This window comes from Cyprinodon tularosa, unplaced genomic scaffold, assembly GCF_016077235.1.
Source record: "Cyprinodon tularosa strain WSP-4 unplaced genomic scaffold, ASM1607723v1 ctg242, whole genome shotgun sequence".
NCBI classification, from domain to species: domain Eukaryota; kingdom Metazoa; phylum Chordata; class Actinopteri; order Cyprinodontiformes; family Cyprinodontidae; genus Cyprinodon; species Cyprinodon tularosa.
Window position 1 is genome coordinate 81814 of NW_024038901.1, and position 27535 is coordinate 109348.

Below are 27535 nucleotides of genomic sequence, written 5' to 3' on the forward strand. Positions count from 1 at the left end.
CTTGGCATAAAGTAGGATCATATAAAAGGTGATGGATTACAGAGCGATAAGGTAGATGAGAATAAAATAAAGTGACAGAATGAGAACAGTACATACGGAGACAAATTAAACAAGCAGCAAGGTGTCTTATTTTAGGGGGAAAAAAATCATAAATCAACAAATTCTGGGCTTTTTTTTTTTTTTTTTGTAAGTATAACTTTAAGGGTGTGCTATCAGTTTATCTAACAGAATCTAACTGACCTGGCCCTGTGCTGCAAGGTCCTGGCCAATCACAGGAGGGGAGATTTTATAGCACTATTGTGTGCTGGTAATCTTTCCTTTCGCTGCTGGGGTGAGAGAAGGGGGGTTTATATGCATGTGAAAGTTGATGTTGCCAGAGAAGGGACAGTTCTTCCACAAGACGGAGGGGCAGGAATTGAAACATAAATTGAAATTCCTCCAATTGCAACAAAAAAGAAAAAAAAAATCCTAGTTTTTTTGTTGTTGTTTTTTTTATAGAATTTAAACAAAATAGAGTATTTTAACTGAATTTAGAAGTGGCAGCGTTCCGAAGGACAATGTCTACCGCGTATGAGAAATCGAAAAACTTTCGGATTGACGCGCTCCTGGCGCATGACGCAGGGCAAATGATGGAGAGGGATTGCCTTTCTCCGGGACTGTGTCACAGCAGGGGCTCCGAAGATAGTCCAGAGTCACCCTCTCCTCATCTAAACTTTGCAAACAGCTCTTTAACCCAGATATCCAAGCCTCATCTTTTCAACCTGTCTCAGTCAGGATTCGCCACTATGCATCAAGTAGGTATCATAGGAATGCAGGCGGAATCCGTGTATCCTCTCACTGCCCTCGGTCAGCACCCTGCCTTGATGTATCCAGCCTTTGCTCAGCTGGTTCAGCCTCATCGGGAGCACACCAAGGGTGGAAACGTGGCCCCAATGCTTCCAATGGATCCATGGATCAGAGGCGCAATGGTGATGCCAAGATTTGGAGAGTATGGAGGTGGGTTCCTTGTAAAAAACCCCCCACAAATATCCATTTTTTCTTAAAAGTTTAAATATTAAACTTTTTATGAATATAAAATCCCTTAAGGCAGCGGTATAAACCAGATTTGTATTTTAAATTTAAATTCCATGATATTTGATGGCATGAAATAATAAAAAGAAATGTATCAGTAATTTTCCATCCAAAATTTTATGTCATTCCACCAACTTTTTGATTTAATTAATCGGTCAGAATAATACAAGCCAAGAGGCTTAGGCCTACAGTAAGAAAAAAATAAATAAATAAAAGAAAATGTTTTAATTTTCATGTATTACAAATCATGGAAACAAAAAAGGATAGATTTAAACATGAATAATTCATACTTTTCAAAAGATTACTTAAGGTATTTGGAAGGTTCAATTGTTTTAGTTAATGTATTTTATTTTATTTTATTTTTATATTCTTCATTTTCTGTCATCATTATATGTTGCTGTGATTGCAGACACACCAAGAATATCAAACCCTTTTAGTAAAAGTATCCCCACTCCTCAATCAGCTGCAGGGTTTTCATGAAGGTGATGGATCTCTAGCTTTCATGTACCTCATCCAAAGCCAGCCTCTCATTGGAATAATTATGGAGGACCAAGAAGGAATATGACTATAACCTAGAGGGAAAGTGGAACTTTAAATTCAAGCTATCAGTAAAGATAATTAATAAAATGTCTGTGCTTTTGTCTTAGAACCAGGTCAGTCAGCCTTACTGGGGAAGTGTCGAAGGCCCAGGACAGCGTTTACCAGTCAGCAGCTCCTGGAACTTGAAAATCAGTTCAAGCTCAACAAGTACCTGTCGCGACCCAAACGCTTCGAGGTGGCCACCTCACTCATGCTGACGGAGACTCAGGTCAGAGAGCTGGGCGTACATTTCTGTTTGTAGCAGGAGCAGCTGCTTCTCTTTCTGATGTTGTTTACTATCCACAGGAGTTGTACAGTCAAGTTGTATTTTGGAAAGGATGTCTTAAAATAAAATACTGAGTCAGGTTTTGGATTACACACTGATTTTTCTGTTTTGTCTGTTATTTTTTCATATTTGTCCTGAATGCATTACAGCTGAACTGCTCATAAAACAGACTGACCCACTTTAATCGAATTAACAAATATATCGATTCAAGAATGTAATACTTGACCATACTGCTCGTTAAATAGACAGACCACTTCAATCCTGCTGAAAGTGTAAATTTAACTGACATATAGTCACATTTAATGAATTCCGATATTGATATAGATTTAATTTATTTTCATAACAGAATTCCCTGTTAAACACATTGCATATATTGTTTACACACTTTCTTCCTATCATTTATGATTATTCTCCACTGAAACCTAAAGGAAACATGCCATTTAAGGAAAAAAAATATAAAATTAAGTCTTTTATCAGATAAAAGAAAACAATTTTATACTTAATATAGTAATAAAGAAAGGTATGTCAAATAAAGCTTTGTAATTTTTCTATGTAGTTTTAATATGACAACCAAGCCTCATCAGGACACATATTTTGATTTCTTCAATAGAACTGTATAGGGTAGTATAACATTATTTTGTAGTATCTTTATTTTTTCGATACATATTATTCTAAATCATAGTGTTTGGTGGAACAGAAAAAGTATTATGCCCTGTATTATAATATATACACATTCTTTCCTATTTTTCTTCATTTTTGTCCTGTTCGTATTGAGTGTAGGAGTTACATGTGTTTCAGGACAAACTGAGATGTGTTTTAAACTGAAGAAGGAATTTTGAAGCCACATTTCCGTTTCTTTTTTAGGTGAAGATCTGGTTCCAGAACAGACGTATGAAGTGGAAGAGGACTCGTAGAGCAAAGGAACAAGTCTCTGCAACATCTTTGACTGACAGTATGATGGACGTGGAGAGTCTTAATCATAGTATCTGTCTTAATTCCGGCCTGGAAGTGGAAAACGGGAGAGAAGTGGGGGATGAGTTTGGAGTCGAGGAAATGAAACAGTTGAACGAAGCATCTTTGGGCTCAGTCAGCTTCACAAGTTACAAAGGAAGGGGGGCAAGGAGCTACAGTTCTTACTGTAAGGAAGAGATAAAAGAGAGGAGTGGAACTTCTTAGGATATGTGTAAAGACATGTACTTACTGTATTTTTATTTTGTTTTATATTTATTACGCTTTTTGTAATTGCGACTGAGTATGCCTTACTGCTGTTCAAGTTTCCACCTGGAACATCTGTCAGTAAATTTGTGATGCTGTGCTGAGGTTGCTTTGTAGCCTTTACACCAAGGGTGATTAAAGTCTGCCTCAGGAGCTGACGTCATCCATGGAGTAGATGTTTCCCTACTTTATCACACGATTTCCTTTTATTGCAAATAACTGGCTTTTACTAATCTGCAACCATCTAAATCAGATTTTTTGAAGCAAGGAAACTAAAACTTGTAGGACAAGAGCCCTCTGGGTCTGACTTTGGATGCCCCTGTTTTAAACAATTATTTTTCAATCATCACTTTTCCATCCATCTTTACAAGTAAAACATTCTAGAAAGTGAAATGAAAAGTGACCTTCTGTACAGGAAAATACGGTTGATTAAAAAAACCAAAAGAACTATTTTGTAGGCACTTAAACGAGATAAACTTAATTTATTTTTGTTTACGTTTTCAGGCAAATAGCAAAGGGTAATGCATGCAATTTATTTAATGTTTTTCTTGCTCTATGAAAAAAGAACTGTCCTAGTATTTCAAAGGGTTTTCATTTGGATGTTTTTAACTGGTAAGCCTTTGTGTTCTTCTTCAAACTTGAATAAAAACACTGTAACTGTGTAATATGTTGTTTGTTTGATGGAATATAGACCTAAAAACTGTAGTAAGCAGGATTTTATTTCTTTTTCATAGGTGCAATACTTTTTTTATTATGACTACTAACTATTCAATAACTTGCTGCTATTATCCAGTTAAAATTAGTTATCGCATTGTAAATATATTTATATAGGCAATATTTTGACTAACATTTGTCAGATTATAAAAGAAAAAAAATTGAAAAAACCCAATTCAAGGTATCTCTAAATTTTAATAACAAAACCAATTTTTACAGAAAAATCTGTTAAACTTGAATTTTCATCTGTAAATTGTATATTTTTCATATTTAGACTTAGATTTATTTTGTCATTTTGTATACACAAATGTAAACAAAAAGAAATTTAATTTAAAACAACCTAGACAATTTCATTTTTAAAGTGCAGCCTTGTATAACGTTAATAAATACATAAAAAATACTAATATAAATATATGACTATATTTGCAGTTCTAACATTAATATATATATATATATATATATATATATATATATATATATATATATATATATATATATATATATATATATATATATATATATATATATATATATATATATATATATATATATATATATATATATATATATATATATATATATATATATATATATGTATGTATGTATAATTGTTTCTGCTCATATGTACAATGATAAATATACTGGAGTTAGTCACAAGTGTATGGTAAGTTTTCACTATAGCATAAACAAGTGTAAACTCAGTGGATGTGCATATTTTTAGTTTAATACTTTTTGTTTAGAATGTAGACTGTATTTTGTAGGTGAACTAGCCCTTCATAAAAAAAAAAAAAAGTTGATTAAATCAGTATCGCAAGATGTCCCTCAGAGGACACCGTAATTTCTTCAAACGTTACGTTTATACGTTGTCATGGAGACGGCAGTACTGTTGGATTAATCGTGCTCTTAGACGTTTTTTAACGCTGAAGTCGGACTTTTGGCACATTGTAAATACTTCATTATCAGGTAAGGTCGAAGCGTCGTTGTTTCAGCAGGTTTAAAGATTATACACGGACCTGGTCAGCTTCAGAGCTTTTTGAATTGTTGTTGTACTGTAACGGTGCAAATGCAAAAACAGAGTTTCTGGAGTTACTTAATTAACCACAAAAAAAAAAAAAAAAACTTAACATGAATATCATTTTAATCCCCACAGCCCTGTTTGTGTATTTATTTCTATCCACAGCGATGTTAGCTGAAGCCCGCAGTCATGGCTCCATCGCTCCAGGGAAGCTGCTCAGCAAAGGGACGGAAGCCAAAGTAAAGTCAAAACCAGCCTGAAGAGTACACTATCCTCACAGAAACAGTTGAAAGAAAAAGAACATTACATTAATGACTTAACCCTTTATAAGTCATTCAGTGAAATACTTTAAAAATCAACATTTCAAGCCAATATATATATATATTTTTTTTTTTTTTTGGGGAATCAGGACAAAACCTTATTAACTTTGTAACATTACAAAAATATGGATGTTTTGGTGGAAATAATTAATCTCAATGTAATAGCAAGAAATGCCAAATTGCCCGAACATTATAAGAAAAATAATAAATTGTTTGTATAAGAAATTGATGAAAAACCAGTGGTGGTTCTAGACAAAAATGGACCAGGGGGCCAGGAGGGGGCCTGTGTGTTTCAATGGGGGCCCAGAAAAGCATGAAATAAAAAACGGGACAAGGGATTCAAATATATTAAGATAGCTGGATGAAGTGAAATTTCTATTCAATTAGGTTTAATTGAAATTCTATGTCTTATTAGGTCAATATACATTCATAATTTAGGAATATTACATATTTTTTGACTTAATTTAAGTTAAAATCACTGTTTTCTATAATATCTGAATTAGAACTCAGGAAAAACTGATCAATTCAGCTGTAGAAAATTAGAGTTTTTTTTTTTATATTTTTTGGGGGGGGAATCCTATCTCAATACCACTGAAGCTATCACCTTATTGTTTAAATAATTAGTAAAACAGAATTTGTAAAGAATTAAATTGATCCAAAGGACCTATCAGTAACCATGTTTGTTCAAGCTCATATCATCATTAGAATTTCTTTGAGTATTATTTCTTCAGAACAGGGGCCATAACATAACCAGGACATGATATACAGGGGCACTGGCCTCCGTTGGCTCCTGTCTAAAACCGTCCATGTGAAAAGCATTCTGAGAGTCAAAGAAACACATTTTTTTTGGTACAAGATAACAGAGGCATTAATGCTGATACTGGCACTTACATTTTTTAGTTTATAAACCTAAATATAATTGCTAACTAGGGTTATTAACTTTTTAACATTACTTTTTAACTTTTCAATTCGTTTTTTTTTTCCAAATTAATTTACTGTAGGTAATAAATCATACAAGGGCTCATCTAATTGGTCAAATGCCAAAAAATGATGTACAGCCATGTAGCAGGATCTTTGCTGAATGTCTGGATATAGATCTTGTGCTTCTAGACTGCACTGTGGGACAGGTGGGACTCCATTTGTAAGGGGTATTCCAGTGATCAAAAATGCTAACTTGCCCTATAAAGGGTTAAAGAAAATCCCCATAGCACTGCTGTAAAAGCTGTTTTTACTCACAGAACAAATTTGATTTAAATAGAATAAAAAAAAAAAAAAATCATGTAAAACCTGGAAAAAAAATTCTGAAACATTATCATATTCACAAGTGTTTTGATATGCTTATAACTAGCACGCAGTTGTACAGTAGATGAAAATGACTTGCTACATGTTTTTTTTATAGAGGCTTTAAAAAAAAAGACATTTTAGTGTGCATTAATCAGACAGTAAATATTGTGCAGCACCATCTTTGACTGCGAGTACATAGGGGTATGTTTACATCCTATTTTCATATATAGTGACTCTCATTCTAATTTCCAAATTAGTTTAAGCTTATTCAGATTGTATGAGGCTCACTTCTGCACAGCCTCCTGTATTTTGCATTCTTTAATAGATATTTCTGCTTCGATTGCCCTGTATCCTTATCCCAACTCTGACACAGCTATACTGTACATTTTGAGAATGAGCATTCCCATAGCATGCCACTTCCATCAGTTTTATCATGAAATTTCAGTTTTCCAAAAAGCAAATAGCATTTTGCAGGGAGGCAAAAACAGTTAAATAATGGTTCAACCCGATTAGAGCAACCTTTTTAAACATGTTTGCTGTGACCGCTACTGAAACATTAGTCTCTGCAGCTTCCATAGAGTTACTATTGACCAATTGGTTGTTTCTGTGATCAAACTCCACCTACCCACCTGTTACTTTAATTAGAGGACCATGTCTTGGTGGGTCAAGCCATACTCTCTCCATTTTTATATGGTGGATGAAACAGTCCTTTTGTAAATGTTCAAAGCTTATAGACTATACAAATAAAGTGAATTGATAGCAGCTAATTAATCTTTTATTTGATAGTTTCATTTTACTCAGATGTAGGTATTAATTCTTGTTATTTTCCAAATTTGCATACTATGCAACAACCTCCTTTACAGGAACCACATCTCTCAGACAGAAAACACTATAGAAGAAAATTTTCTGGCACCAAAAAGTCCTTCTTTGGTTTGGAAACCAGACCAGAGCTGTTATGGGAGGATTGGGTTGTCGGAAAAGAGTACACTAAGACAATGGTGTTAAGAAATATTTGTAACAAACTACAGAAACTGCGCATAAGGTAATGCAAACTCACAAGCACAGCTTCCAATGTGCTGTAAGATTAAGAGGACAACAAAGCCTCCCTTTTTTTTTTTCACAGAGCTCCAGCATCCCATTTTTTCTCAATCATAAATCCTGAAATTGCTGTTCTAAGCCCCGGAACTTCCTTCTCCTTACCAGTCACCTTTAGACCTCTTCAAAGGGTATTGTAACACACGGTTACATTCAACACCACCTTAGTGTGACAAAATCATTCATTGATTGTATAGCTTTTTGTCGCTAGTTTGTTTCTTGTCACTCAGCTGTTTTTGTCTTTGCCTGATTGCGACGGACAGTGTGAGTATAAAGACAGAATTCAGTTTCAAGCTAAAGAGGGAAGCTTTCAAATACACCTCCATGCTGTGCCTCCACATTTTGAGCTGAAGGTGCCCGAAACTGTGATGCTCCCCCACTGTGCAGTTCAGCATGCCACAAAAACCAGGTTCCCACTAAAAAATGCCAGGTAACTTTGACTTTATTGATTTATGGTCATACAGTTATGCTTGTAATTATACATTCCCCCCCCAGTATAGAAATGATAAATTGATCTATAATTTTTGTTTAACAAATAATAATTTTAAAAAAAATCTGTCGTAGACAAACTAAAGTACCTTCCTCATGAACAGTGAACCACCATACCTGTCAACAAGTGCAAAAGTCTGACTGAACTTTTCCTGAACATTACAAAAAAACTCCTGATGTCTTCATTTTCTCTTCCAGTAAAGTTGTGCTGTATTTCAAATGGGACTGTTGGGCTCCCTTTAAGCTCACTCCAGAAAATGGCTTGTTAAAACCTGGTGAGGAGTGCCTCATCTTCGTGGACTTTCAACCGCTGGAGGCAAAGGTTTTCCAGCAGCAGGCACACTGCAGATTTGGAGAAGATGGGGAAAAAGTGGATAGCTTCTGCACTGTGCTTCTACAGGGCATAGGTATTCCTAAGACTAGACAAGAAGTAGAAGGAAGTAGAATAACAGAAGTTAACCAAAGTATCTGAGTTATTATGGTTGCACTTCGAGTATTATATGACTCAGAGTCCTCAAACAGGCAGGTTTCTTACATAAATGTTCAAAGAATGAGTTTCATCTGTTTAAAAGACGCAGTTTTAGCAGAAGTTATTTATAAAAAATGAGCGTTTGGCCTAATTTCAGCACAGCGGCAACAACTTTCAGTATATTTTTCTGCTATGCTGAAATATGTTGATGAAAACCTGATATGATTAAGTTCTCTGTGTTTTCTGCATTTAGATTAACCATACCCCCAATAAAACCCCTAAAAAACTCATCAAGTGTTATGGACCAAGCAACCAACTCCAGGTGTCAAAAACCCATAGGCAAAATATACGTGCAGCATAGGAAGATTATGCAAAACATATGACAGACTGCTTCTAAAATAGATAAAGCGGAATGACATAAAGCTTCAGGAATGGCTCTGTCCTCTCACCTATTCTAATGTTTAAACTTATTTTATGCCAAGAAACCAATAGATTTAAAAGTGCTCTACCATTTCAGATTATGTCTATAAAAGGGTGAGTGGTTGGGTACAACCAGCTAAGGCACATTAAAGAGGGTATGTACTAGTATGTTTGATGCTTAAACAAAACACAGTTATGTACACTTCTGACCGAAATTAATCTCCAAAATTAAATACTATTACAGATTTTACAAGTATTTTAACATTTCTCATTTTATTTGAACACTGCAAAAAAAATATCTAGAAATAAGTAAACAATGTCTTAAATTAAGTGCATTACCCTTAATTTGAGCAGGTAAATAATATGATCTGCCAATGGAATGAGTATTTTTAATCCTAAAATAAGTTAATTAGATAATATACACTTGAAATTAGACAAAGCAATTGTTGTTTTCTTATTTTAAATGTAAATTGTCTTGCCCGTTCCATTGGCAAAGTGTCTCACTTACATCCTCAATACAAAAAAATGCACTTAATTTGAGCAAAGATGGCTTATTTAGATTTCCATTTTTTGCTGTGAAATTAAATGTTTTTTATTTTTGTTCATCTGCAGGCAAATATCCATATCTTCAATTACATAATCCCAGTATCAAAGATAAAAAAAGCCAAGTTGAACCCGAGTTACACTTTGGGTCTGTGGCTATTGGCCAGAGTTTGAGTAAAAACCTTCAAATCTCCAATCCTTCTCCTGTAAGAAGTCACTCTGCATGCATAAACAAGCTAAATTTCAAAATTTGGATGTTCTCATCTTTTTCCTGTTCTTTCTTTTTGGTTAGGTAAATGTGTGTTTTTCTCTCTCACGGCTATCTGGGGGGTCAGAAATGTTTGAACCCGACTTCAGCTGGAACATCACCAGTGGCAAAATGGCGCCGGGTGAATCGCTCAAAGTTACTGTCACTTATTCCCCTGCTATGGTTGACATAGTCTCTGTGGAGTATTTGTGTCTGAATTGCAAAGGGGCACTCAACAAACCAAGGGTCAAACTCACAGGGAAGAGTGTAGGTAAGAGTAATATGCCTAAAGAAAAACAAACTGGTATTTGTTTTCTTAAAAAAATCAAGCAAGGATTAAAAAGTGTTTCCTTAATATCAGAAATTATGTTCTTGCTTTAAGGCCCCAACGTTTGTTTGTCCTCATCTGTGGTTGACTTTGGGTATGTTGAGGAAAAAGGATCAGCAGTAAAAACAGTGGAGCTGCTGAACTCTTCCCCTGCTCAGGCCATCTATCAATGGGACATAGATTGTAAGAACAGTGTTTTTACTGTTTTACCAGCAAGTGGCACTCTGAACCCACATGGCCATATCAAAGTCAAGGTCCTCTACAAACCCACACACCCTATAGCACACCAAAGAAAAGTGGCCTGTCTCATACTCCACAAGGTCAAAAAAAGAGAAATACTTGCAAAATCCAAGAGAATGTTATATCTTTCTAAATGTGTTTCTGATCATACCCTCAGAAGCCTCTGTTTCTGGACTTGATGGGAACATGTCATTCAGAGCCTCAGCAGCCAGCAATATTAAAGAACTCATCAGAGTCTGTCTGTGATCAGCAGAAACTTCATAATACAAAGCTGAACCGACAGGGGGTGCCATTACTCACAAGCCTTATCACATATAAATGTTAACTTTTTGAAAACATGATGCAGTGTTTGTCTATATAACTCCTAAATTTGAAATTGTTCCATTTTTTTATTAGGATCTAGATACCGCTTCTGTCATTTTGGACACACCCACAGATAATGATAATAAAATCAGTCTGGAACATATGGATCCTCTCTCCTCTCCATCCCTTCCATTTGTAACCATTGAACCAAGCGAACTGCTGTTCAACCACAAAACAACATCCTCTTTTTCTTCTTCATCTGATATCTCGCGGTTTGTGTCTGTTACAAACCGATCAAAAACAAAACTCTGGTACGTCAACTTCTCAGGGACTTTTGTTAGCTAAAGTGGGAGGATCATGTGTTTCTGGGTGAAATGTTAACATGTTCAGTATAAACACAATGCTTTTCATTCCTTTCAAGCCTGGTGTGGACGGTTATCCAAGACTCCCCTTTTTGTGTTGCTCCTTCATTTTTTGAGTTGGCTCCACTAAAGTCGACCACTGTGTGTGTGACATATGAACCAAAGCAGATCAATACCCTGCATGGAGGAGAGCTTGAGTGCTTTGTATACAAGGTAGTATTACATACTCCAAAGTAATGGATGTATTCTATAAATCACACCAATACAGTTTGACTCCTGAAATTTAGGTGCTTCAATTTTTCTTAGTCTTTTTTGTTTGTTTGTTTGTTTGTTTGTTTGTTTGTTTTAAAACCAAACTACCCCTAAACTCACAAATGTAATAATACAGCTCTACTTCTCTTGATATCACAGAAAGATCCTAATGCTGGACAACATGTTCCATGTCTGCCTCGGTGCATGACTGTCAGAGTAATCGGCCACTCTTTTCAGCCAGAAAAAGAGCGTTTCACCCCATGCTGCATTTTGAAACCTCATCAAGTGGTAATTTACCTAAACAGATATCGTAAAGCTTTAATCAGATACTACTTAAGTAAAAATGTAATCTGTAATGCCTCCTTAGGATTATTTATTTATTAACCATTATCATTTTTATCATTTTAGGTGTTTCCTCCTCTGAAAGTCATTTCCTGCCGGACTGTGCTGCTGCAGAATAACGGAGATCAGCCTCTCACGTTTTGCCTGGACCACACATCAAACAATGCCTTGCCAAAATCTGTGCAAATCTTTCCAGCCTGTGGTTTGATCCCACCAGAAAAACACCAGATCATCACCATCAGGACAGTCCCCACAGAGGACAGTCCCAAGCAGGGCTACAACATTCCACTGCAGCTCAATGCAGCTAAAGTCAAAAAGGTTTCATACTACACAATAACGCAAGACGAGGTAAAACATATTCACAATGATCTCAGAAATTTGACCTTATGTAAACTCTTCATCCATCTTAGGAACTGAACGTTGTGAGTGTTTTAGAAAAGCCAAATGTGTCTTTGGAAAGTGGCAACACTTTATATTTCCACCCAACAGCTGCTGGCTGTAGAACCCAGCACCCCCATTCCATCAGGAACCTAAGCTGTTTGCCCATCAAGTCAGTGGATTGATTTATCTTCATGTTCTCATTCTTCTCCTGGTTTTCAGATACTTTCCTGTATTGTGATTATGCTTTGGAATTATCTTAGCATCAGTAACATTACATCTGGCTTTCTGTGAATGTTCTTCATGACAGGTTCCAGTGGTGCATTTCAGAGGCAGAACAGCAGCTTATCTCTGTCGAACCAGATGCTGGTGAACTGCATCCCAACGAGAGCTTGGTGAGAGATTACAGTATTGCAGAAGATTCCACATCCTGTATATTTAGTTTTAATACATTGCAAAAGTAATCAGACCCCTTAAACATTGCCTGGCCTTGTAATTATAGGTAAATGTAGATTATACATGCTTTTATGTTTATTATCTATAAATCAACTGTAAACCTTTGATGGTGTGGCCTACCAGCTTTCTGTATCTACAGGTAATTTTTTTCCCCTTTCCTTAGCAAAATATTTTGCAAAGAAAATATAATTTTTAAATTATCCCACATATTTCCAGTAAAATAATTTCTGTATTTTAATGCATATTATGAAACACGGAGGGTTTCTTATCTAAAATATAAAATTTTAATTCAGTTTATTTTTGTAGAACCAATTCACAACACATGTCATCTCAAGGCACTTTACAGAGACAATTCAATCAGATCATACAGTCAGATTGGTTCAAAGTTTTCTATCTTAGGAAAACCAGCTGATTGCATAGACTTATTGACTCAAAAGCAATCCCTCGCACCCAGCATGCTTGTAGCAACAGTGGAGAGTAAAAAAAACTCCCTTTTAACCGGAAGAAACCTCCAGCAGAACCAGGCTCAGTGTGAGCGGCCATCTGCCGAAACTGACTGGGGTTCAGCTTTGTTTTAACATCTAAGGTTGTTGCCCATCAGAAAGATGAACCTCTGTCCCAAGCTCAAGCCTTGTGTACATAGCTTCAAACACATCCGTGTTCTAATTTGAGCCACATAAGTCAAAATCATCAAGTCAAAGTCAAGTCTTTTAGACAAGCCTACATGTTCTTTAATCTGCTAAACAATAAACTACAGTACTACGTTTGTGAAATTAATACAGCAGTTATTTTGAGAAAGAAGGATATTTGAAATATTATATATCCAAAACATAAAGTATATCTGGTTAAAAATAATATTTTTTTTCTTAATTAAAATATGTTATCTATATTAACAAAATGGGGGATGAAATATGTACCATTCTTAAATTGTGGTCAGAAATTAGTCAAGGGGCCTTAAAAGGCTGTATAACCACACTTTCATCACCCTTACTCTTATAGTTTGTTTTCAGGGTTGCCCTGAATTTAACTCTATACATCTTCTCCTCAACTTAAGAACTTTTCCTGAAGCATGATGCTGCCACCACTATGGCTCATTATGGAGCTGGTGGGTTCTGGAAAATATGTGCTGGAAAGTTAGTTTTCCAACATATAGTACATTCACATGAAGGCGAAAAAGTTTACTTTTTGTCTTTTATTACAAGATTGATTTCTTCCACATATTTTCATATCACCTATAATTCCTTTAATAAACTGTTAATTGGACTTCTTGTTTTTTCAGCCAATGCTACACAAAAAACAAATTTGTGGAGAGCACTTCTGATTCCTATCTTATGCACATTACACTAAATTTTTTTTTTTTGTAAAATTGCTGCAAGACCATATTTGTTGGAACTTGGCAAATAAACTCAACTTTAATTTAACTGAAAATGAATGTGTTGTTTTTTTATTTTCCTGTAAAAACCCAATTAAGAAAAGTGAAAAGACGAAACATGAAGTTGAAAGGGTATAAATACTTAGCATATCTTTAGCATAAGTTTGTGACTCATTGTGTTGTTTCGGGTAGTCTGCTTTGAAGTTTGCATTTTTCACAGGTGCAGATGTGGTCCTTCAGTCCTGTGGCAAAGAAAACATACACATTGAAACCAACACTCAGCTTCTGGAGCAATGAGTCTGACAAGATGCACCTAACCCTAGAACTGATTGGGAAGGCCTCAGCTGTCTCCATTGAGGTGGAAATCTCTTTGTGTTTTTTTACAGTATGTGCATTGTTAGATATTTTCTTTATTCTACCATACAGCCATAGAGTAAAAAAAGCAATTGAAAGAAAATTCATCAAACTACTCCTGCATGTTTTTTTTTTGTTTTTTTTTTTTTACTTCACAGGCAGTAAAAGAAGTCCTGGATGTGGGAGAGATTTTAGTTGGAAGCTGTCACTTAGTTGACATTCCTATAGTGAATAAAAGCCCCTGCCCAATTTATTTCCGTCTCTCTGTTCAGCAGATGCTAAGAGAACATCTTCCTAACTTTGAAGATAACAGTGGTAATCAGGGCTTTCTTTATGAGAGTTTTAATTTGCATATTTGATCTTCTTTAGTTCTTTCCATTTTGCTAGCATATGTGGTATTTGGGTTGTTTGCTTACTTTTAAACTAATCCTGTTTTTCCTGCCTCTTTAAGCACTGCAACTAGACTGTGAAACGGGAACAATTGCTTCACATTCTACTTTTTTTCTCCAATCCACTCTCAGACTTTGCACAAAAGCCCAGTACTTCTGGGCCATCAGCTACCAGATTGTAAATGCCTCTGGTAAACAGATGATATCATCAGACAGTAATACATTATAACCCCATTGTTTATTCTACATATGTTTCACTCTGTTTGCATTTTTTTCCCAGGCTCTAGTTTAAGCCGTCCTCAGAATCTGTGTGAAGTGCGAGCTAAGGGGGTGTACCCCACCTTACAGGTGATGGATGCATGTAGCAGCGGCAGCATGGCCAGGCTCTCTAAGCAATATTTGTGGAAACTCTTCTCATTAGACAACCTTAATGAGCACCTGCTTTCCATGCCCTCCCCTGCAGAGGTTTCTTACAAAATACCCACCAGACACAGGTTAGTTGTTCTCTATTTTAGTGATAGTAGGTTTACAAAAAAATAGAGTTTGTATTAGACATGAAAAAAAAATCCACAGTTTACTTCCTTCTTTAGGAAGAACTATTCTCTTAAAGGTACACTATGCAACCGGTGTTGATTTTCCAGCGAAGCTCCCCCCAGAGGGCGAAAGTAAAAGTGCACTGTCGTAAATATGCACAGCTGTTCTCCCGGTTTCTCCGTCAATCCAGGCGCGGTTGTTTTGAGCTTTTTTTTTTTTTTTGAGCACACTGGACGCAGCTGGCGCGACAGAAGCAGCGAGTTTACATGCAAAGTCAATGGTTGATGCGCGTCAAGGCACAGCAAAAGGTCCCGCGGCGCGTTTTGAGCAGCAGGCGCAGCGCGTCTGAGCAGCTGAAGCAGTGCGTCGGGCGCGTTTAATCATCTGACGCAGGGAGAGAGACACAGCGCTGATGATCAGAGGCTATGATCACTCCTCTTAAACAGTTTATTGACGCCTAAATTAACTTAAAATGCAGAAATCTGCCGGCAGAATATGCAGTTTGGATTATTTAGATGAAAAACACCTACCAGCTGCCGCAGTGAGCAGGAGGTGACCCGGCCAGAGGATGCTGATGAAGGGATTCCTAGGCGCACCGCTGGTATGTGGGGGTCTGAGCGGCTCAGACAGAAAAAATATTGAAGGCAGGATAATAATGTGAATGAACTGACGGCACTGATTACGTTTTCAGGTGTATTTTCTCACTTAAACACATATTAAAACTACTTTATTCCCACTGATCAAAGCAAATATAGCTGCAAGGCAGAGAAAGGATAGTGAATCTCCGCCCAACGCGCGTCATACACACTTTTGCACCGCGCAGCCAGAGCAGCAAAGCTGCTTCAGCCGCGCGTCAGAACTAACTGGTGCAAGCAGCAAAAATGAAGCAGCAGACGCGATTTTGCTGCGTTCGATGTGAACGTAGCATAACTGCACAAAGATCGCCACTGTGCTAGCAACGAGAATGCTTTTAACTGGGGGCGTGTAGCAGTTCTCGCCGTAAAGCAAGACTGACTCTCGCGAGACTTCTGAGCCTGTGGGTGCGGGTCGGTGCTCCTGCAATTGCAAGTGCAGTATTTCCCCCACAGACCACCAGGACGGCCGAGAATACCTTTGTTCAACCTGAAATGACTCATTTAATCATCCAAAACTGTTGGGAGCTGGAGAAAATACCATTTTTCTCCAGCAGAGTCCGCCGTGGATCCTCTGAGGGAGCCTCCTGCACAGGTGCAGCTCATCAAGACCATCAGAGGATCCACTACTTAAGCTGCCTTCAGACCTTACCTCAACGCCGCAGTGTTGTTCCAGTTGGTCAGCGCTAAAGCCTTGATCTCAGTGATTTTTCCATGTCCTTAATCCCGAGTCAGATTCTAACGTTTGTCTCTGTGCCTCTAGGTGACTCGTGCTTCCTCCGTGAAAGCTCTGGAAGAGCTAACCTGCCGAGCCGACCCTCTGAGCCAAACCCTGAAGATTCTCAGTCAACCTCTAAGCAGCTCTGGGCAAGAGCTAGGAAACCCAAGCCAAGGTCTGTTCTAATAAGACGTGAGACGCTGAAGCAGCTAACGGACTCTGCTAACACATCCTTCTCCAGAAACCCTCAAGGTACTATCAGAGCACCATTGGAAACCAAAACCCCGTCAACAGTCCTTAACTGTGTTGTCTCTCACGCAGACTCCGGTGAAACCAGATTCCAGGCCCAAACCAGTCATCTGCATATTATGTGCTTGTGCAAATAAACTTGTTAAACTTTTCATCCTGTGTCCGTCAGTGGTGTTCTGCATCTTTGGGTCTCCATTAGAGAACCGATCATGACAAAAACGTTATGGAACACATTCATTAACTGAAAAATGTTGCATAGTGTGCCTTTAACTGTCAGGTTTCAATATGTGCTTTATCTTCTCCTTTCCTTCCTTTTACAGTCTGGACAACAGTCCATCGATCTTTAGTGAAGTGATGTTGGATTTCAATTTTGGTGCTGCTCCTCTGAATTCAGATCCCTCAGATTTCATGTTGATGTTTGTTAACCCTGGCTCTATCCCTGCAGAATGGTATGTGCACAAAAAACTGCAGAAAACACCGTTAGATTATGCAGTGTATATGTGAGATGAAAAATCGTTAAAAAGAAAATAAGTTTTAAACAATTGCACTGATATTCTTTATCTATGAATGAATGAATCATTTATTTTATACTTGTGTTCAATCATATAGGACATTCATATTTCCAGAGGACCAACAGATGGAGCTGGAGGACTGGGCCTTAGCAGATTACACAGACCTGCTCCCTGTGAAGGTGGTACCATATGGTTATACACGTGTTATTATTCATACCCATGGTGGATTTGGAGCTAGTGTTTTATCCAAACAAGAAGTTAGTTTTTTTAATGCATTCACCAAAGAAGATTATAAGTCAAAGTATATCATTATAAAAAAAAAAAAAAGGTAATTCCAAAATCCTGTGATCATTTTAAATGATCAGTACACAAGTGCTTATTGGATTTATTATATTTAGAAATAAATTTGGGTTAATTAAACATAAGAGGAATAATAAAAGCATAAAAAACAATATTAAATCAGATCTTCATTTTATAAATGTATTGTTTATTTTCAGATTTCAGACAAACAACTCTTTCGAGTGTCCCCTCGTTCTGGAACTTTGCTTCCTGGCCAGAAGAAGGCAGTACGCTTCACCTATAGGTCAGGGATGCACAGGTTCCCATTACGACCTGTTTACAACTATTATTAAGCTTTAAAACTCATAATAAAAAAATTCTCTTATACCTTTTAAGTATAAGATGTATAACCTAACGTAACATCTAATTTGGTAAAATCTAGATTTACATCTTTTTCTTTACAGTCATGACGTCATTGGAACTAACCAACTTTCTGTGTTGTTCAAACTCAATTTTGGCAGTGAAATTCTGGTGAGTTGTTTTACACTTACCTTTATTTTATACTGTAGAAGTTCTGAGCTCTGTTTGATTGGCTTCAGAAATCAGAATTTTAAAGGAATGCAATTCACTACAGTAAGAAAATAGTGACATTTAATACTTGTACTAGAAGAACAGACTTGTATAGGGTACAAGTAATTGATCATAATTTCATAACTATGAAATGTATCCAGTGAAATCACATTGTGTTTCTCTTGCAATATGTTTAAAGTAGAAAATTTCCTCTTCCTTTCAGATGTAGGACATACCATTTATATCATAAGATGAGCAGAATTCAGTGAGACCCCTTGTTTAACTTTTATGACGGGCATTTTATCCTTAGAAATGGACCAAAATTCAATTGATAAAGTTGCATCCACTGCAGGAGCATTTTCAGCAACCGAAGTATTTTTTTTGGGTTGTTGTATTTCGTCTTGCGTTTCCACTGCAGGAACCTGGTCCAAAATTTGGTAGACATTCTGAAAAACTATTGTAAAAAAAAAAGAGGCAGTACTTTTTAAATTAACCATGATTTAAAGGTAGAGATTTGTGTTGGGATGATGTTATGCATCTCTCAATTATTTTTTTTTCTTTCATTATCCCCCAGCTCATAAGGAGAACCAGATGCTCTTGCCAAACCTTTTTAAGAGATGTTTTTATTCGTTAATTCAGAATATATTTGTACATCCTCCCTTATATGAGCTATAGCTCAGTCGTGGTTCTTTCAGGTACACTGTCCTTCATGTTCTAGAAGCTGCTCTGCTTCGTTACACCTGATTTATATTGCTGGCCGATTAACAGGCTTTTAAAAAGTTTAATGCCAACATTAGCAACTAACCAGGGCTTTTGATTATTCACCTTTTCTAAGGAATATATGGCGAGGAAAATGCTGCAGCAGCATATTGTTGGCTGTTTTTTTTCTTCCAAGGAGATACTTCTCACATACCCTACTACTGGTCCATTTATTCATATTTTTCTGATTTACACATAAATTGAAGGAGTAGTATGTGGCTTTTAAATATGCAGTATGTAAATTTTGTAAAACAAAAAAATATATATGTATTTTCCTTAACCTGATATTTTATATATTTATTATCATTGTCCCCCTTTTATCTCCTCTTTCTTTTATCTTTTCTCCTTTTTCTTGTTTTTTTTCCCGCTGTTCTACTTTCCCATTGCAGTCTCCATATAATCTGTAATACTCTCTGCATGAATTGTAATAAAGCTATTTACATGCATAAATCAAATGGAACAGAATTTTGTTCCGTTTGATTTATGCATGTAATTTTGGACTCAGAATTTTGGACTAACAGTCAGGGGAACATGCTTAGGAACCCATAGTGGAAGTGCTCCTTAAAGTTCAGTTCTCAATCCTTCATCTCTGGGTTGGCCTCTGACATCCCATGTTAAAATTCTGACATAGGGGGCTTACCATAAGATATTTTCCAAACCTAAATTCAGAAGTTCTAAATTGTCACATTGTCACCAGTTGCTTTTGCTAAGAGTATTGGGCCTGTTCACTGAGTATGAGGGGGAAATAAAACTTCTTCTCCAACCTGCAATAGCAGGTTAGCAATAGTTAATCATGACTTTTACATTATTTCCAATTGCAAATCCAACCTCTGAGGCATATCAAATAGAGCAAAAAAATTTTCTGCAAAACAATAATAATGATTAAAAAAAGATATTTGCTGTTCTAGGCTTAAACTTTTCTGTTTGCAGCTAAAATTTGAAGGAGTAACAGTCGACCAAAATGAACCATACATCCACTTTGCTTCGAATAACCATACGTTCAGGTCTATAGCTATCGGTGACTCCAGCCCTCCACAACAGGTAAGCCTTTTTTGATAAAAAAAATAAATAAATAAAATATATATTAACATTAATAATCAAATAAATTTACTAAAATACAAAAGCCTCAATCGACAAAAAGTTTCTGATTAAAGTCTCACACTTTCATTTAATGTGTTTAGATGTACGAATTGTACAATAGTGGAGCAGTGGCAGTACATTATGAAGTGGACCAAGCAGTGTTGTCACAGCTTCAGATGGATAACTATAATCATCCAGTATTGAGATGCCTCAGTCCACAAGGAGACATTCCTCCTGGAAATAAAGCCACCCTCGAATGGATCTTCTCTCCACTGGAGGCTAAGATGTACCATGTATGACTGAAATCAGAGTGATATGAGTTCACAGTGTAGATTGATGATAATAAACCACATTGTATAGTCATTTTCTTCCACTGCAGTCTATAACTGGGCAATTGATTTCATAGGCTTGTCCCTAAATTGTTTTGTTTGTATCATGAACAGATGGATGTTCCTATCCACATCCAGGGTAGGGATTCAAAAGTAATCAAGTTTGAGGGATGTGGGATTAATGCATCATCTAACCTCGTTCAATGCAATGATAAAAAGGAGCTCTTTGTACAGAAGATGCCATTCCCAGGACAGGTAAGTGCATTTATACGCACAGTTGCCACCTTCAGCGGGTCATTCACTTAAAGGAGAAGTTCGTTTTTTTACACTTTAAGCCCATTTTCTGTAGTGTCCAGGATGAAATCGAATGATCGACACCAAAAGTTTGACAATTGCTCCTGTCTCTGCTTTTTGGCTCATTTAGAATCAACCCCTGGCTGCTTTAGAATGGCTTTCATAGAGCATGTCCGATAATGTCCTTAAAACAACCTTAAACGTTCTTTTTTTAAAATATGCTACTCACCGTGTCGTCAGCGCTGTTCAATGATGTTCCAAAAAAAGTTTTGTGAAGAAAAAACGTTCCTGTAGTGTAGTCAATATTCCGCTGCCACCGGAAACGGAAATGGGGCCTGTTTACACAGTTGTAGTCTTTTCGCTTCACTCTGTGTACTCACTATTCCTACAGAACTCAATGGGATTTACAAAATGCTAAATAAAACACTACAGGAACGTTTTTTCTTTACGAAACTTTTTTTGGAACGCCATTGAACAGCGCTGACGACCCGGTGAGTAGCATATTTAAAAAAAAGAACATTTAAGGTTGTTTTAAGGACATTATCGGACATGCTCTATGCAAGCCATTCTAAAGCAGCCAGGGGGGGATTCTAAATGAGCCAAAAAGCAGAGACAGGAGCAATTGTCAAACTTTTGGTGTCGATCATTCAATTTCATCCTGGACACTACAGAAAATGGGCTTAAAGTGTAAAAAACCGAACTTCTCCTTTAAATTCTGTAACATTAAGATCTTGGCAGATTCGACTTTCTTTGAAACATGGTTAAGGCTGTGAATCTTTACCCAAGTCTCCCAGATTCTCCTCTGACTGCATGAGTTTGTGCAGGTGGCTTTCTTGTCTGAGGACACGGTCGTTTTGGGTCATATCCCTGTTTACACAACGTCTTCTAGAATCATCTTCCTCACCAGTTTGTCCAACGCAGACACTCTTCACTACCTCTGGGAAATTCCCACACAGCACAATAAACAAGTTTGTTCTACCAATTATATATCCCTAAACAAACAACTACATGGCTCATTATTTTATAATCTACCTTCATTTTCTCTTATGTTTTATACAGGTGTTGCAAATCCAGCCAGAGCGAGGCTGCCTTGGTCCAGGAGAGTTTGCTCTTTGCGTCCTGACTTACGTATCTCATTATCCTTCTGTTGATCAGCTTGATCTCATATGTCAGGTACAAAGTTGTTGCTCTAAAATCGATCCAAACTGTTTGTCATGTTATGACCTCAAACTTGAATGTACTTTTGGGATTTTATGCAACACATTAACACTTAAGTAATGTAAAATTATGGAGTAAAAGAAGTGGAGTTTGAAAGCTTGTTTTATTTTTGTCAGAGGTTGATTTGAGAACATAATGGCATGAAGACCAAGGATCTCTTCAGAGATGTCTGGCGTTATGTGTGAAGTTGTGCAGACAGTTAAATAAAGATTAGAAAACGATATCCAAATTCTTACAAATAATACAGCTTGTTACAGCTCCAGACCTACAAAGACCTACATGACTGTCTATATAACATAACATGGTGAAAAAGGAATCACTGTGATGAGGAGCAACTCAACACCGTGCATCACCAAGCCAAATTTATTCATGGAGAGCTGCATAATGTTGCGGAGATGCCATCTTCGGGAAATATAGCGAAGACAATCATTTTCCGGCTCCTTAAAGGGGAACACCGTTCTTTTTTTACACTGGCCCCTTGATTTTACGTTATTATATCATGTTCTACTCACCCATATTGGCTTTGTGTCATTTGGAGCTGTTCCGAAGATATTCGGTTTTGTTATATCCAAGTAACGTCTTCATATGGGCAACGAGTTAAAGGCACAAACTAAACTGTTCATAATGTATTCTATATGGTACTCCAGCATTCATACCATATAGAAGCACTGTCCCCCAGATATCTGCGGTATTTTTTTAGATTTAGATTTTTTTTAAACAAAGCGGAGTGTGTAGTACGTCATCCGCGCGCCGGACTGGAGTTGTGACAGGCAGCCCGGGCCACAGGCGGCTACGCTCTCCCCCTTCTATTCATTCAGCTAGCTAATCTGAATTGTTCAATTCCATTTCGAGAGCGAGATCATCTGTGGTAGTAGCACTAGACATCTTCCAGGGATGTGAGTAAAACTAGCAGCAGTTCAGCGGACAGGATGAATAATTGGTAGCTGGCGCGAGCGGATGACGTCATACACACTCCGTTTCGTTTAAAAAATATATATAAATATAAAAAATATAACCGCGGATGTCTGGGGGACAGTGTTTCGCCTGCATGTTATGAATGCTACCATAAAGAATAAATTATGAACAGTTAAGTTTGTGTCTTCAACTCGTTGCCCATAGGAAGACGTTACTTGGATTAATGAGTCAATGTAATCAATTGGTTTTCCTTAGATAGAAAACTTTGTATCAATTTGATTGTTTGATCTGGTTGAACTGTAAAGTGCCTTGAGATGACATGTGTTGTGAATTTGGCGCTATACAAATAAACTGAATTGAAAATGACAAAACTAATATCTTTAGAGCGGCTCCAAATGACACAAAACTAATATGGGTGAGTAGAACATGATGTGAAAACGTAAAATCAAGGGCCCAATGTAAAAACAAATGGTGTTCCCCTTTAAAAACTGGGTGGAAATTCACCCTTCAGCAGGTCGATGGTACTAAACACTCAGACAGTGTTACGATAGTTTTTTTTAGGTAAAAGCTTATTTATTAATTAAAATGGCCAAGTCAAAGTCTGAAAAGAAGTAGTATTGATAATATTTAGTTTGATTTCGATTACAAAGGGTGGATCTTAAACATAAATTTCATCATTTTATGGTCTGCATCAGAGTTTAGGTTATATAACTGTAGTCCTGTGATATGTCAAGATCAAATGAACTAAAGTTAAAATATTAAAATAAGCTATGTTATTTTTTGGAACAATTTAAATACAGATGTCTCCAAATGTAAATAGCAGTAGAGGGAAAGACAAACTTAAGAAAGATGGTTTCTTACAAAGTATTAATTAAAGGAGTTGTTATTCTAATTTGACAAAATGTGAAAAGATTAAGAATTTCCATTTACTTTTTTGCAAGCCACTGTTGCAGATGTAAGAAATAGAATGTGAGTTTTCCACTAACTTAAACTGATCATTTCTGCCCATGTTTTCTGGAACATTCTGTCTTTATCCAGGTTACTCGACAAGCTGCATTAGTGCAGTATCACCACGAGTTGCAGCGCTGGGAAGCAGAAAAAAAACGACAGGAAGATGAATTCATAATCACCGACAAGCGTGCCTCTGACTTTCAAAGAGTTTTAGTTGATGAGGTCTGACTTAAATATGTCTTGTAAAAAAAGGAGTCTTTTTCATAATCTTTACAAGCTGTGATTTTTTTTATACAGATATCCCTCACACCTCCTGCAAGAAAAGAGAAACCCCTTAAAAAATACAAGGTTCTCTTTATTCTCAGTCTAACAAAGACACTTCTTTTTACACAGTGCGTTGAAATATGACTCTTTGAGAGAAAAAAAACCTTTATTTTCTGTTACTGCTCCATTGCAGACTCTTCCTCCTATCTCTGGCAGCAACAGCAGCAAAACAGCTGGAATTTTATACCCCAAACAAACAAGAGCTGAGAAACGGCTGCAGCGAGAAGCAGCGAAAGTATGGAGGCGCCCCAAACCTCCTGAACCTGCTGTGCTGCATCTGAGTGTGACAGCCCACTCCCATGACTGTCTGGACTACTTCACACACTTTCCTGACCAGTACAAGAAACATCACAGGTAAAAAAAAAATCCCCTACACTGAATTACAGCATTTTGCTGAAATCTATCTGCATTTCATCTTATTAAAAATTCTGTGATTATTTTTTTTATGCAGATCCCCTCACTTTACCAGGAGTCAGGGTATCGTACTTGATTCTTCAAGCCAAAACCTCCCTGCTGAGCTGTTTTCATCATCACCGCCCATTGGGAGAGAGATCTTGGTGGATGTACTTACTACTCTTTACAAGTAACAAGCAGAGAAAATGCTCAGTGTCAGAGAAATCCTTCCCTTTTATGTGTTGTTACTAATTTTTCTTTTACATTGCAGAAATCTACTTGATGATGCAGCTTTAGCAGAGTTTCTGATGGCTTTAGCCTCCAAGCCTCCACCCTACCAGGCTCACATTGCTACATGTCCGCCCTCCATTTTACCATCTTCACCTCAACATTCTGTTCTCATGAATTCAACAGTAGATGGAGCAAGAGTAGCAGAATGTTTAGAAGCAATTCCTCTAAGCCAGACACCTCCGGGGTCTCTGCATGTTCCTGCAGATTTAACTGACTGTGTTTTGTTAAACACACTGCAGAACATAATGATGGAGGCTGTGAGAGGAGAGCTGGTCCTTACAGCACACCCCCACAGCATCATGCTACCTCCGCGCTCGATGAGGTGAGTACAATCACTGGTCCAACAAAAATCTGATTATTTACTAGTTTTTATACTGGTTCTCATTTCATGGCTGCAACATGTACTTTGTATGTTTTGTCTTATTTTAGGAGCCGGCAGGCTTTGGCTGAAGAGGACTAATCTACCCAGCATCCAACAGGTCAAAATCCATCTATTGCTTTCTTTGACATCCCACTTCCGTTTTCTAGATATGCTTTGCAAAAAAGTATGATTCAAATAATTGATCTAACTGCAGGAATTTGATAGATATAATTTTTTTACATTTGTTTGTGCATTTAGTAGAGACTTATAGTCATTTTGTCTTACAACATAAATTGAAAGTGACTTACAAATAGTGTGCAATGCCAATAGAAATATATTGTTTGAGATCAATTTATCACAATCTTATTGTTTCAATCATAGAAACAAATAATAAATATTAGACTCAACCTTATCATCTAAACCAAAACAGCAAAAGTGAGCTCAGCACTGTGCGCTGTTTTTGTTTCAAATCAACTGACTGTTAACGTCAGGGCTTCATTAGTAAAATTAACATATTGTTTATATTTTGTGATTAGATTTTCAATATTATTTCATTTTTATCCAGAACAAATTGATAGTTAATGTCAACTATGATATTTACTTCAGGTGTTCAACTGGTTATAAAGGCTAACAGAAAATTTGCCTATACTTCTTAAGATAGGGGCCAAAGGCATATCCCTTCATCTGCAGAAAGGCTGCAAATATAAAAACAAAAAAAGAAAGAAAAACAAAAAAAGAATTTAAAAATCACTAAAAAGTCCCTTTTCAGGGATTTCATGTAAAGGATTTATAAGCATCTGATAGGTAGGCAGACAAGAGACAGACAGACAGACGGACAGATACACTCAATTAAAATGATTATATGTATATATTCGAGTGAATTTATATAGCCTATATATGCATATTATTACATTTTATCTTAACATTTCTGCGTCTCCATAATATATTTGTATTGTTTGATTTATGTACGGTATATAAAGAAGTAAATATTTGTAAAAATTTACAAGTACAATTTTGTCATGTGTTTTCTTGAAGATTGCATCAGAATATTTTTTTATGTTTAACTGCATTGAGAATATTTAAATAAATGGAACCATGTGCCCTTATATGAGGACACTATGATTGCTAAGGATTGCAGCACAAAAAGTTTAGCATTGAGCAAGTTAAGATTAATTAAATGTGCTGATACTGCATCTGGCAGAGATACAATAATAATGAGTTATTTTTTTTTTTAGTAAATTAATCAGATCCTTATAAAAATGTCATCCTCATGTCTTTTTTAACGGTGTTTCCACCAAAAGTCCACCAATAATGCCTGGGATTTTCTTCCCAAATTAAAATGAAGAGCTCTTAACATTCGCACTTTTTTGTTTTTATCACAATACAATAAACACTAATATGCAAAAAGAACTTAGAGGCAAAAAGAAGCTTTGGAGGATCAACAGAGGTCCACAGCTCAGAATATGTGGATGCAATTGTGCAATACACAAAGCAGGGATTTAGAAACTGTTAGCAAGTATACCACCGTAGAAAGAAAAAAAAAACATTAAAAATTTTTTTTTGAGTTTTCAACAAGTTAAATATGACCAAAATATATTATTTTTGAACTTTATGTGAAACACTATGTCTCTAATACCTCTATGTGCTTTTCTGTGCAGGATCCTGGAGGAGCAAGCCTGTTGGGAGCTGCAAAAAAATTGAGTTCAGGGTCTTCTATACACCCATTAAATAGTTGAGATCAAAGAGAATACCCAAAGTGCCCAAGATTTCTTTTCTTGCCATGAGGAGCCAGAGATGCAAGCTAATTTAATTGCTTCAGGAGCCAAAAATATTGTTCATTGTTAATTTTTACCTGATTAAAGATAACACAAATGCACAATATTTAAATGAAAGAAGCAAATTAGTCCTAATTCTAAAGAAAAGTGATCTGTAAATCACTTTTCTATAAAAAGAAAAATTACATGAAAAAAATATATCAATGGGTTATCTGGTTAGAAAAAAATGGAAAGCATAAAATGTCTTTTTACTTTTACTATCGTCTTGATTTTTCTTTGTGTACTTTAATCAGTGAGAACATGATATGGTTCACTCTTGCTTTATTTAGCAAAATTAAATAAACAGAGACTATCATTTCTGTTTGTAAGGGAAACTCACTGGATTTTTGTATAAAGTATAGAAAAATTGTGTTCTAATAAAAAATACATTTTACGGTGCCTTACATTCACAATTGAGATAAGATTGTCCTTTGGATCTTTTTTTAAATTCTTGGATCAAAAAAAATACATCACCATTTTCTTCTAGCAAATCAAATTGATACCATTCTTAAATTGTGGTTGAGGGCCGAACAGAATCCTTCAAATAGCACTCAGGAAACACCTGGTCTTGAACCAAATCCCAATAGAAATCTTTGGCAGACTTGAAGTGCTTCCAAACACTTTACATCCAATTTGACCTAACTTACATTCTGTAACTGTGAGGAAAAATAAGCAGAACTGTCAGGATCTACAAAGCTGGTAGAAACATACCCAAAATAAAAGTAATTCTACAAACAGCATAAAAACTGACTGTATTTGACTGACTACAAGTGCTAGTTTCATATTTGT

The 27535-nt window shown here is 36.4% G+C and overlaps 2 protein-coding genes across 2 annotated transcripts; both read left to right on the plus strand.

Moving 5' to 3' along the window:
• Positions 1 to 392: 392 nt before the first annotated feature.
• LOC119785184 (homeobox protein Hox-B4-like) lies at positions 393 to 3807 on the plus strand. Its single transcript, XM_038287653.1, has 3 exons — positions 393 to 996; positions 1719 to 1879; positions 2801 to 3807. Exons 1-3 carry the CDS (start codon positions 558 to 560, stop codon positions 3110 to 3112), a joined length of 912 nt encoding a protein of 303 aa, XP_038143581.1. The 5' UTR covers positions 393 to 557; the 3' UTR covers positions 3113 to 3807.
• Positions 3808 to 4726: 919 nt separating this feature from the next.
• cfap65 (cilia and flagella associated protein 65) lies at positions 4727 to 27437 on the plus strand. Its single transcript, XM_038287638.1, has 36 exons — positions 4727 to 4828; positions 5046 to 5119; positions 7348 to 7526; positions 7608 to 7710; positions 7843 to 8009; positions 8267 to 8475; positions 9570 to 9706; positions 9793 to 10018; positions 10130 to 10395; positions 10473 to 10601; positions 10712 to 10929; positions 11040 to 11193; positions 11392 to 11520; positions 11641 to 11892; positions 11985 to 12124; positions 12263 to 12347; positions 14001 to 14138; positions 14293 to 14449; positions 14586 to 14714; positions 14804 to 15017; positions 16977 to 17105; positions 17266 to 17347; positions 17666 to 17751; positions 17912 to 17978; positions 19707 to 19817; positions 19958 to 20149; positions 20300 to 20440; positions 21304 to 21447; positions 21539 to 21652; positions 23651 to 23785; positions 23861 to 23911; positions 24021 to 24241; positions 24339 to 24470; positions 24552 to 24893; positions 25001 to 25050; positions 26591 to 27437. Exons 2-35 carry the CDS (start codon positions 5048 to 5050, stop codon positions 25029 to 25031), a joined length of 5082 nt encoding a protein of 1693 aa, XP_038143566.1. The 5' UTR covers positions 4727 to 4828; positions 5046 to 5047; the 3' UTR covers positions 25032 to 25050; positions 26591 to 27437.
• Positions 27438 to 27535: the final 98 nt, after the last annotated feature.

Coding starts and splice junctions, on each gene's coding strand:
- LOC119785184 (XM_038287653.1), top strand. CDS start 558: ATGTCTACCGCGTATGAGAAATCGAAAAACTTTCGGATTGACGCGCTC. Junction 997..1,718: donor AAGATTTGGAGAGTATGGAG/GTGGGTTCCTTG, acceptor CTTTTGTCTTAG/AACCAGGTCAGTCAGCCTTA. Junction 1,880..2,800: donor TCATGCTGACGGAGACTCAG/GTCAGAGAGCTG, acceptor TTTCTTTTTTAG/GTGAAGATCTGGTTCCAGAA.
- cfap65 (XM_038287638.1), top strand. CDS start 5,048: ATGTTAGCTGAAGCCCGCAGTCATGGCTCCATCGCTCCAGGGAAGCTG. Junction 5,120..7,347: donor GCAAAGGGACGGAAGCCAAA/GTAAAGTCAAAA, acceptor CCTCCTTTACAG/GAACCACATCTCTCAGACAG. Junction 14,450..14,585: donor TAACTTTGAAGATAACAGTG/GTAATCAGGGCT, acceptor TGCCTCTTTAAG/CACTGCAACTAGACTGTGAA.